This window comes from Aulonocara sp. 'chitande type north' Nkhata Bay, linkage group LG5 (assembly GCF_057382095.1).
Source record: "Aulonocara sp. 'chitande type north' Nkhata Bay isolate Kocher_YH1m ecotype deep benthic linkage group LG5, A_spYH_male_GT1.1, whole genome shotgun sequence".
Taxonomy (NCBI): Eukaryota; Metazoa; Chordata; class Actinopteri; order Cichliformes; family Cichlidae; genus Aulonocara; species Aulonocara sp. 'chitande type north' Nkhata Bay.
Window position 1 is genome coordinate 9768665 of NC_141348.1, and position 12400 is coordinate 9781064.

General features: G+C 39.8%; 1 protein-coding gene across 4 annotated transcripts in view; it reads right to left on the bottom strand.

Moving 5' to 3' along the window:
- Positions 1-11133, bottom strand: part of cfap92 (cilia and flagella associated protein 92 (putative)) — an 18660-nt gene extending 7527 nt beyond the window's left edge. Inside the window, exons 1-14 of one of the 4 annotated variants that reach the window (XM_086291218.1) lie at positions 11008-11133; positions 10832-10919; positions 8497-8736; positions 8162-8343; positions 7769-7985; positions 7123-7242; positions 6935-7030; positions 6643-6827; positions 5669-6504; positions 5353-5547; positions 4403-4667; positions 4157-4321; positions 3397-3579; positions 2940-3090 (exon numbers count right to left, since the gene is read on the bottom strand). In XM_086291218.1, the coding sequence (XP_086147344.1) occupies positions 2940-3090; positions 3397-3579; positions 4157-4321; positions 4403-4667; positions 5353-5547; positions 5669-6504; positions 6643-6827; positions 6935-7030; positions 7123-7242; positions 7769-7985; positions 8162-8343; positions 8497-8689 (2788 nt within the window). In that variant the 5' untranslated portion in view covers positions 8690-8736; positions 10832-10919; positions 11008-11133. The other 3 variants (XM_086291216.1, XM_086291220.1, XM_086291217.1) reach the window with 3 other exon arrangements.
- Positions 11134-12400: the final 1267 nt, after the last annotated feature.

Here is a 12400-nt window from a genome sequence, read left to right on the forward strand (position 1 = left end):
TCTAGAGCCCTGCTCTAAGGGCATTTTACGACACTGGGGTGGCATCTGCTATCTTTTATGCTGTGGTCTGCTGGAGGAGTGGATTGGCAGAGAGGGACAGGGGGAAACTCAACAAACTGGTCAAGAGGGCCAGCTCTGTCCTGGACTGTCCGCAGAAGTCCATCGAGCAGGTTGGGGAGGAGAGGATGTTGTCTAAGCTAACATCCATCATGTGAGACTGTACAAGCACCGAGCAGCTCGTTCAGCAGTAGACTTTTACACCCACAGTGTAGGAAGGAGCGCTACTGCAGGTCATTCTTACCAGAAGCTGTCAAACTCTATAACACAGTTTAACATCCTTTGGTCATCTTACTCACCAGCTGTTTGTTCACTGTACATTTTATACTGTACATATCCCTGTACAATTTTTCTATACATATTTCTGTACATTGTTACCTGTGTATACGAACTTCAGTTGCTTATGTATATAGGACCACTTTGTGTCTTCCTTTTATATTTTATATTCCCCTTGCTATAAGAGCTGTGTAACACCGAAATTTCACTTTCTATTCTATTCTATTCTATTCTATTCTATTCTATTCTATTCTAACTAGTTAAAGTCAGGGTGATATTTCTCTGGACCAAGGGAGTCTGAATAGAATGTCCCAGACTAGGGATGTTCGATATAACGATATATATCGGATGACGATATAAAAACGTCTATCGTTTTATTTTACACTATCGTTTGTTTCGTGGTGTCGCAAAATAAACTGTTTACGGCAATATTTTTTCATGGTTTTGATGGTCACTGTAGTGGCTAAATTAATTTCTTAAAGTTCTCTCTTTCTCTTATATTTAATATAACCACACTACGGACGGATAAGCGACTGTTTTTATGCATTGTCGTTAGCAACAACGACGGTAAAACCATCCCGTGTCCGCTTGTTTATTTTCCACATAAGCCTTTCACAATAAAGCTCAAGATCGTGTTGAGACTTTTCAAAATAAACTGAATTACGTGAAAGAGTATGCCGTGTTTATGGATGAGAAGCAAAAAAGAGCCGCCAGGTGCTAAAAAATAAACCTTAGACTCAAACGTTAGAACAGGCTTTTCCCCGCAGCACGCCGTGTAATAAATACTCACAAAGAAAACTGCGGCCGTTACTTATGTCTAAAAATGTATCGTTTCATGCATCAGTTAAAACACTGCTCCAAGTACACGACGCCCAGCTGGAAACACTTCACGCAAGTCGAGCTGCCCGAGATTCACAGAATTTACAGAAAATGTTACATTTTGTGATTTATATTGTTATCGGGAAGATAGATGTCTTATATTGGGATATGAGATTTTGGTCATATCGCACAGCCCTATCCCAGACTAATACACAAGAACGGTCAAAGAAAAATGAAGATAATGTTTTGGAATGTCCAAATTAAAGGTGTGACCTTAATCAAAGAGAAGTGTTGAGAAATAACAGGAATGATGAGTGGACTAGTTCTTATATAGTGCTCTACCTGTCTCATTCGCCCATTCTTTCAATGCTTAAGCCCTGTCTCTCTAAAGCTGACACATCAAAGAGCAACTTGGGGGTCTGAAGTACTTCCAGGGATTGAACCATCAACCGCTCAATTAATAGATGACCTGCTGCTACAGCTATCCCAGTTATACTTGAAAAAAGGAACAAGTATAATTATCTCTACTTGGAAATTGTATATTTACACAATTGCTGAGGGGTTTGTGAGCTTTTTCTTGCAACTGTAACTACTTTAGTGCAGATCATGGATTTTGTCTGTTTCTCGATGAACTCCACAATACTAGTAAGATGAATGCAATAAAAATCCTCAGGTACGAACACTAAGTTCCAGATGATGCTGCAGTCATCGAATAAAACACAGATGTAACCACATCGTTTCAATTATGACCATTCATTAATTTCTACCATCCTGCAGCAAAGCATTTCATAACAGTGCGAGCTAAAGGACAATTTGTGTTTTCATATAAAGATAAACTCTTTCATTTGAAATATCAGCAACTGTATATGGTCTTAGAGGGTTGGGGCAGCTTTTTACTTTTTTGAATGTTGTTTGTCTGATATGCCACGCGAGGCTGCATATTACATTTTTAGTAAGATTCAGTCATTAATCTACACACTTCAGATCTGTCCTTTTAATTGCTAAAATTTACATACATCTTAATATTGTCTACAATACTTTGCCTCACAGAGTTCAGGCTGTGCTGAAGAATAAAGGTGGTCATACAAAATACTGACTTCCAAGTGGATGAGAAATGTCTGTTTTTGGCTCATATAAAGTATTTCCATGTATATTTGAACATGTTTTGCTTCTCAAGCAGCTCAAGACTTTTGCACAGTACTGTGTAACAGATATAGTACTACAGAAAAGAGTAAGAAATGTACATTAAGTGCCACTTCTCTGAAGACACATCTGCAATAAAGACAGTGAGGCCAGCCACAAACACACCTCTGTCCATGCTTTTCATTTACAAACTTGACACGGCGCCTCTTTAGTAAATCCTGACAATAAATGTTCAACCCTAAACGTTGGTTTTACACTTTAGTAAATCTGGATTTCCATTTGAGGAACCAGAGTCTAAACAAAAAGATTCACATAGACTTGCCACACACAAAAGTGTGTACAGTGAGGTTGTGCTTTCCAAGAGTTCAGGAACTCTGATGATGCACTGAATCTACAGTGATTGGTCAAATATGCTAGATTTTTTTCTCCTGTCATTTTTAAATACTACATCTGCCAACACATTAAGTTTGTTCGTGTATGGTCTTAATGATGGAGAAAGATTTAATGATACTGGGACTGCAGGCAAAGTTCAGACATTCAGAGGAACCTTGTTGTGCTTTGGACTCTTCAGAGGGTAAATAAGCATAAAAAGGCACTTAAAGATCCTGCACTTCAGCTATTAAGTTCCTTAATTGTGTCCATACCAGCCAGGTAGATGGTCACGGGAGAGGTGCTGAAGAACCGGGGAGGTTTCCTGTAGAGCTCAAAGTCCTCCGAGTGTTGAGTCCAGGGCCATGTGTCGCGTGAAAGTGTGGGTTTCAGTGTGTTGGCATGTAGGATGTTCTCCCTCCACGGCTGGAAGCACACTGAATTATCAACTACAAAACACTATCATCACATAACCTTTGAAGATTAGGCAGATGTTTCAAAGAACTTACAAATGTTTTCTTACTGCCATTGGATAATAAATAATTGTGTGCTCACGACAACTGAAGCAACAGAAGGGCTAATATTATTAGTCATGTCATATTACATGCTATTCTATACCTAACCTAAACATACTGGCTCATGGTCATGGTCATCCTTGTCCCATGTGTATTCATAGTAATACCAATAAACCTATTTCTCTTCTGTTGCACAGTACTTGCAAATGAACTTTACCTTTCTCAGCTCTTCCACACGAGCTTCATCTGGGTGGTTAGGGTGCACTTTGGACTTGCTCGTGCTAATATTCCAAAATGTAGATGTAGAAGAAGATCTAGCATTGGTTTTCCATGGAATGTCTCCTGGGTCCACTGTTGCACTGTTATACCGTTGACTGTAGGTAAACCTGCGCCCAGGCACCTGAGGCAGTCAGAAAAATTACTTAGCTTCATTATGTTCATTATGTATAGACTATTCTGCAAGCTAGAATGACACCGTGTGTCAGAAAAGGTTGAAAAATACATTTAAAGATACACTAAGTCATTCTTGAGGTTATTTAATAGAAAAAAAAATGTTGTACTCATAAATATACATTGATTAGGTTTGTGTGTAATTACATTTATTCCATTAAAAATACACAGGTGCAGGTGCCGGTTGGATCCCCGCCATCTGGAATACAGCGGCCGAGGTGGATAGCACCATTCCGCCTAATCACATTTTATGTATAAGGCTAATAATCAGCCACATGTGTAGCACACCTCATAAGTTATTTTTAAATGACTCTTTTAACGAGAGAGCAGTGGTGGAAGAAGAGAAAAACCCAATGTTAATGACAATATTTTATGTCTTTGTGATGTGACTGGAAAAGCTGGTCAAATCCATGAGATTGTACAGACAGAGGGCTTTCTTACAATGGCATTGTAAGAACACCTTACAATGGTACTTTCTTGGTACTATACTATACTCTGATATGTTAGAGACAGCATGCTACACACACCTTGGCCATCTCTTTGCAGAGCAGTTCCCTAGCTCGCTCATTTGAGTTGAAGGTCTGGATGCTGTAGTTGTGTGCTGTTCTTCCTGCAGCCATGTCTATCCTTAACACTGCAGCCTCTGGCTTCTGCAACTGCTCTCTCTGCTCTTGCACCTTTTTAATATTTTCCTGGAATATAATGATACACATGACTGGATCTGTTAATAAAACGCTTCAAGTAAGTGTATAGTACTATAGGATATCACAAACCTGAACAAAGTCTTTCAGCTGCTGGAGAGGCCTGTTCTGTTTCCATGTGATGTACTCTGTGTTATGTGTGCTGATGGGCCCATGTCTTTTCATCCTGATAGGCAGAGTGGGAATGCTCCCTTCAGTGTTTGCCCGAACCTTTTGCTCCCTCTTCTCAGCATATAAACCAAATACACTGCTCAAGCTGAGAATCATGTCAGCTGAGGGGAACAGGTTGTACTCCACCACCTCTTTAAGCTGCTTCACTTGACAAAGCTGGCTTAACCTAAGAAAAAGGATAAATTACACAATTTATACATTTTATACCGAATTGTTTGTTTTATATTTGACATATTCATTTTGATCCAAGGGTCCTTTACTAGCCAACTAACCAAAGACGAGAGTCTTTTCAGATCAACTTGGTTAGCAAGAAGTAAATCTGACTCTGAAACTGAGTACACCACACAGTCACTGTATACATAAAATGTAAAACAAAACAAAAGAACAAAAAAATGCCAAATATCCAGTATAAGGTGGAAGCAGTCAGTCAATGTGAACCTCTCAATAAGACATGCAAATTTTTGCTAGCTGTCAGCTCATTGTTCTGGTTTAACAGCTTGCACCTTTCTTTGCTCTTTTTCTGTTTACTCCCATTAACTCTGATTTTCAGGTGCAGTTGTCTTTACTGGCAACCCTTTACTTTATTAAATGTAGGCTCCAGATTGTAGAACAAAACAGTTGGGGACTACCTGATGAATAGAGAACAGCAGTTAACTTTAACTTAAGGGCTGGATATAAATAGAAGCTGGTGAAGACCAAATCATATTTAAAAAGGGACTGAGCTTTGGAGTTACACACACCAAGCAGCAATGTGGTTTCCAAAAAACACGTCAAATCGAAAGCTACGGTTGTTCTGGCTCATCCTCCCACCACCATTATTCACTTAAAATAAATATGTCTAATTCAGCTACCTTGACAAAGCCTGAAAGCAGGGTTGGGGGATCGTGCCTCTAACGTAGATCTGAGACTTTTTCATGATGGTCTCTAGTGACTGACTCAGATGGATAGGACTCAGGCTCATGTCTAGTGAGTCATAGATGCGTCTGAAGAAAACCAGGTTTGAATTATATAGCACTGTCACCTGCTCCTCCTCACTCCCACGTAGCCTGCAAAACATCACACAAACTACAGCACCCTCAATGGAATCTCAACACTTTATCCAGCAGGCAGCACAGGTGAAAATTGTTAACACCGGCTGTTGGGACAAGACAGCACGGGTTGGCTTACTTCATAGGAATGGCTTCCCAGAGTCTCTTCACTGTTTTTTGTTTGAGCCCTTCAAGGACAAAGATGTGGGTCTTCTTATCTATCACATGAAACCCTGAAACAAAATCCAGATCCTTGGTCTCACTGTGCTCAAAATTCATTTGGTAATTTGACAGGGCTGTCTCTATGTTTTCCACTGAGCGTGAGCCCAGATGGAAAGCTGCCGCATTGATTTGCAGTATCTCCGACCTCAGCTTGGTCATCGCAGAGGAGTTGCTGTATCCAAAGAGGTAGACAATGCGGCCAAACGGACCCTTACAGGAGTCCTCATCACAGCTGTCATTCTGAACACTGAATGGGCAAGTTATCTCGACTTTGACTTTGAGTTGAGAATTGGCAGCGTAATAATGGCCTTGTGGCATTGGCTTCTCTGACATCTTCCTCTTGTGTGGGCTTCGCTCCCTGTCCAGTAGCAAAGGGCTGCATTTAACTGGCAAGCACACCTTTAGACTTTTCTTCCCCAGCAGTAGCTCAGAGAGGTTTAGTTTTGCAATACCATGAGGATTAATGGCTGAAGACTTCTGCTGTAATACCGATCCACCGAACTGGATGTCATGCTCTGACACAGTCCCAAGTGTCTGGGTTTTCAGCGCTTCCGATTTCTGGTCACGATCATGAACCTCTATCTCCAGAGGTGGACCGGATAGGAACTCGTATAGCTCTTTACGACTCATCAAACCAGTCAAGATTACATTCACATCTCTGAAGTAGATGTTGGTGTCCTGCTTGTGATAGTTTGTCCTGTGTTCATTTAAATTATGGAACTTATACTGGCAATAAACGGGCATACATTTCTCCTGAAAAAGAAATCATCCAGAAAATGACTCAGAGCTGAAAGTTGAAACCACAGCCCACTACCAGAAAGGGCAGACTGGGTAAGAAATAAATTGAACACATAGAAAGGTGTCAAAACTAAAACGATGTGTACATCCCACCTGTAGGATGTGAAAAGGCACTGACGATGAAGGCAGTGAAGTGGCTGACAAAATTGTGATAACAAGTGGATTGAGTTCAGCCTTCAGTTGGTCTGACATCAGTGGTTCATCCAGAGAAATGTTGAAGATGATCTCAAAAACCCCAGAAGAACAGACTGGGATGTTCTCAGTCAGTGAGTTCTCACCTGACAGTCAGAAAATACAAGCTTACATAAGAAAATAGGAACAGTGCTTTGTTTTCAGCTGACCAGCACTGGTCCAGGCTGTGCCCGTGATTATGAGATTGACTCACCTGCCAACAAACAAACAGGGCTGATTTCAAATGATGCAGTGCCACTATCTCTGATGGCATCGAGGTCATGATAATCACTCGTGGTTTTTTCAAAACCTGTTTTAAGTTTGAAAAAATGTATTCATTAAGAAGTATAAAAGTATGACACACTGATATACATAAAATATTCATTGTTGTAATGCACATACCCGTTTCTGGTCCCACATCTGGACTGAGATCAACACAAAAATTGCTTATTTGTCTTTTAGATGTGTGTGTCTTATTTTCACACAGGCTCCTCAGCTTGTTCACCATCGTCTCAATACAACCTGAGTAAAAATATAAAGTTCATAATTCCATAACACAATAGGAGGGTTTTTCCTGGCTCACGCCGGGTTTCCGGGCTTTGGATGGTGACTAATCACAGAGACTGTGTTTCCTTACTTAACAGACGTCTCTGTAGTCCCCTGTAATTTCTGGCCATTTGATTCTTGAGTCAATTGAAGCCCTTGTAAATCAAACTGGTTAAAGCATTTCTATCCCTCTAAAGACAAGTGTGTCATATTTGATACACGGGTTTTTGTGATTATAAATTGCCAATGGGTGTGAATGGTTGCCAGCCTCTTTGTGCTAGAGACAGCAAATCTGTCCAGGCTGTACCCTGCCTCTCGATCTATGATAGCTGAGGTAGGCTCCAGCCCCCTGCGACCCCAATAAGGATAAGCGGAAGAAAATGAATGGATATAATTTTCTGGCGATTACTTCATGGTTCAGACAGAAAGCTGAAAACTCTTTTTATGCTGAATAGGTGTAATATTTTGATCATTTTTAAGAAAATTGGAAATGGATGCTCACCGCACTCTGTTTCATCCTCAGACAGCTCCTGTGACAGTTTGAAGGCTCTGACTCTTTCGTAGCGGGCTTGGCTGCAAAGTTTATCCTTAGTGTTCCAAATCTGAAGCCTGATCTTATGAGGTAGAAGACTGATGAGCACATCCCTGTTGAGTCCGATGTTAAACTTCTGGGCCCAGCTAACCCAAATCTGATCTCCCTCAAGCCACGTTCTTAGAATCTGTTCACATTTATTTTTGCATTAGACAAACTCAAAGTTGTATTCAACAGCAGCCTGAGCAGTCAACTATTTACCGTAACTCTACACCACGAGATACTCCCATCCACTTATGATGTTCATGAATTGTTCATTAATGTCACACACACACATACACAAACAAAGAGGATCCTATTTACCTTGCACTCGTCTTCTCTGTATATTTTTGCTGCCGGCCCAAATACTAGTATGTCCACTTTAACCGTCTCAGTATCACCTGGCAACAATTTGTATTCAATATGATAGCAGCTCTGAGCTTTGTGGACCGACACATTCTTTGATTTCATTGCTTTCTCAGAATCTTCAGGAGCACTGACTTCCCCTGCAAGAGGCCAAATGTGCAGGAATGAGATTTAGAATCAAAACACTATTACATTACAGCAGATATGTAGAGCCTGTCAAATTCAACCGTCTCACTCTGACCATCTAAACAGAGCTAATAATAATTGTTTATATGTTCTGTGGACCATCTTACCCTGTGGAACGGCTAGAGCTATGTAAACTGTCCATGTGACGTAGTAGGCACTGTCATCTGTTTGCACTTTAATATCCTCATATGAATCGGTGCTGGACAACAGTTCAGTCTCAAAGACGAGGACTTCTTTCTGTTCTTTCTCTGAAATGTTTTCGTCATCACAGGTTGGGTTACAAACACTCTTCTCTGACATGTTGCCTTTTGGGTCAGACTTTGCTGGAATAGTTTCCCTGGAAAACACTGAAAGAAAACAGCAAATGAAGCTACGCCAAAACCTTTTGGGATTTTCTTACCTGGATGATTGAGCATGCATCAAGACAAATGATGATACATTTTACATGGAAATGTGTAATTGTGAGGAAGCAGCTTATCACAATCCTAGCCCAATCCCTTGCTTGACCGCTATGCTGAGTGGATCAGGCAGTTTTCTTATGCAAGGGGGTTTGACACCAAGGTCTGGCTCCACTTTTCTCTTTGAAAGAAAGAGTTGCTGCAAATCCAAACTGTTCTGTGTAATCAAGTTTATCCTGTGATGTAACATTTCTATCCTGATGAAAATGCCTCATCCACAGTGCACAGAGGCTCGCTGAATGGTTTGATGAGGACAATATGATTCACAGATCTAAAGCAAGATGGAAGGTTTTAGATAGAGCTCTCCACTACCCTCATCAGACAACCAAATGAGAGAATATCCTTTGTTAGAATGGTTTTCAGCCTTCAAGTAGCACAGAGGTAAAGCAGAGAATCAATATACAGGCCTGATGTGTTCATGGAAAGATGGCCCAACACTGTCCTTTGTGTATCATTGTGTAGCATGAATTTGTCCTTTGACACATGTTTATGAAACAGGTATAAAACTAAAAATATTCTTACTTATTTATTCCCTGAAAAAAATGCCAAGCAAACAATCTAGAGCAAGATGCTTGACTACATCTTAATGACACTAATTTTAAGTAACAGAAACAAAAGCTGACCAATACCTTGATCTCAATAACCTTTAATAAGCAGATTTGAAACACTAATACGAGTGTAACAATTTCCAAAGAAAATATGTTTTGGTTCGCACTGAAGTAGATGAATGAATGAATGAATGAAACTTTTTCTTACAAGCTTGATCCTTTGATTATGACATGGAACATGAACAAAAAATAGACTCCTTAATTGTTACTGTTATGTACATATTTTCAGTTCACTAAATACCTAAATCATTTTTGAGAAAACTATTCACCTGACCAGTACACCCTGACACAGATATCAGTGTGGTATGTGCAGCTGGAATTGGGAGATGATATAACTGATGTTTTTCTTGCAGTTTGTGGTGTTGGTTTCAGAATTATCACAGCCCCGCAAACAAATCAGAGATTACTGAGAGATATCCTTATTAAACAAAAGCACAGTAAGTAAGCAACTGAGTTGCATTGTCAAATGTCAAGATACACAAGGGATTAATTACTTATGTAATTGTTCTTGAAGGAAATCTAACTGGAGAGAGGTGGTCCAACCTGTACGTGTGCCATCGCCCTGCCATGTGGCTGTTTCAGCAGGACAATGCCCGCCGCCCCCACCCCGCCTTTGCCAGAGTACCGTAGGTCTTTCTGGCTCAGGTTCGTACCCAGAAACAGCCAGCATTTAGTCCCAATTATTCATGAAAGGCAGCCGGTGTTGTGCCAAAAAGTGATTGTCTGCCAAAAACTGATTTCCAATGTTTCTGTGTATTTTTTATGTGTAATATCTTTACGTATGTTCGTAAATAGACTTCGGTGAACAGGGTTTACAAAGGGGTTATATAGAGAATTAAAACAATATCTGTTTTTCAAGTATCTTTACAACTCTCTGCTATTGTACTTACATTATAACCAATCCGGTCCTTTATCCCCACTTAAAATATTTTTACAGAAATATTGTAATATTTGCTGCCATTTCTGCTGTCCTCTTGGCCAACTTACTCTTACAAAAGACATTTTTAATGTTAATGAGATTTTTTTTAACTGTTTAAATAAAGGTTATATAAAAGTCACTGCCAAAAACTGATTGCGGCTTCTACCTTGTTACACGAATGTTGTTTGTGGCTCAAGATGACTTTATGTCATCCATGAGGGATGCATTTGACATATGTTTCACATATTATAGCCCAACAAGTTACTTATAGCAGTTTAAATACGAGCAATCAGTTTTTGGCAAATACCGGAAATCAGTTTTTGGCAGACAATCACTTTTTGGCACAACACCGGCTCAAATTTGAGTACAAAAATTTGATTTCAGTTTTGCACGGCAATTTCCGCAAAATGTGTAACAGGCCTATAAATATTACAAATTAATTATTAGCATACTTTACCGCCTTCGCTCGGTCTCTTTCGTCTCAGATGAAGGTTAGCTTACAGCTTCCTGCAGCCTTTAGAGTCCATTAACTTCAGCGTCACTCACTGTAAACCCGTGACCATGACAAGAGTTTACATTATATCTCAGTTTATATAAATTACACAACGAAACGACATAAAAAGTTCAACCTACGTGATTTTCAGGAGTGCAACGCATGGTGACAACGCAGTGGTTGTCCATGGCAACGGCTGTAGTGAAGGACGTCAGGCGCACCCCTGCCCTCACGCGCCGTTCAGATAAGGAGGCAGCGTCTTTTCCTTCGCTTTCTTTCTTTCTTTCCTTTTTTTTTTTTTTTTTTGTTTCTTTTCCAAGTTTAATGACAAGTCCAAAATATCCTAGGTTCAAAGTTTTAGGCGGGCTCAGCGCCCAATAATAATATCACGCAGGCAGTGCCTTAATTGATATTTAGGGAATATGCTGTTTGCAATCGTAATCAACCCTTTTCACATTTACAAACCTCAGTTTAACTGGATAAACATTACAATGATACCTTCAAAAGCAACTGAGTTAGTTGGATAACCGGTTGTGGTGTCTAAGAATATGTCTTGGTCTGAGTGAATAATCAGAGATTTCAATTTAATCCACCCGTTTTAGGGTGGAGCCTTTAGTTATCGACCCCAAGGCGAAATGGCTCAGTCATTAAAGAGGTTAAAGAACTATTTGTGGCAAAGCAGATAAGATGAGAAACATGCACAGCATTATTTCACTCTCTTAATCGCAGAAACTGGAAAATCACCATACCACTCCACAGACCTATTTACTGAGCAAACTAGCAACAGAGGGGGTTTTTATATCAGTTTTTGAATTCATACACTACAAAACCTCCCTTTATTATGCAGACTCGGCATTATGTATCTCAGTTTCAGGAATGGAGAACAACTTTGTAGTCCATCACATGAAAGTAGTGGCAGCCATCCTGTTCAGCCATGTTTCAGTGGGAATCCTGTAAATTGCTGCCATTAATATTCATTTTCTGTACAGAATATTCAGCATTTTAAGTGTGTTACTGGAAAACATGCAAAAAACCCATGAAAAATATGAAAAATGTTATAGCATAACATTCTGAGCTTGATCAGTATGTTTTTTTCTAATAGTTTATCAAGCTCTCTTTCCCATTAAATGATAAATTTGTGGATATTGCTAAATTTTGCTAATACGCTCGGCCTTTCAAATTGAGTCTCACACACTTTGCCATTGCAGTATTTATTTTATTTTATTTTATTTGTTACAAGCTTTTAAATTTGGGATTAGAAGAAGAGGCAGGTGTTTACCGAACCTGAAGTCCCGTCCCTAGCTCTAACCTTTGATGCTGGGTGACTTGGTGGACATTAAATATATTAATAGCTCACTTATTGGGAGGATCAACAGGCTTACATGTAAGTAGATGCGATTTTTCAGGGTACCAGCACTTAAAATAAAATGAAAATCAACAGGGAAAAGTACAGAAGATAACTACAGAACAAAAATGTAACTCCACAGACCGAGCTCACGCATTACATCTTGCACAAAGCAAGGTGCAAAAAGT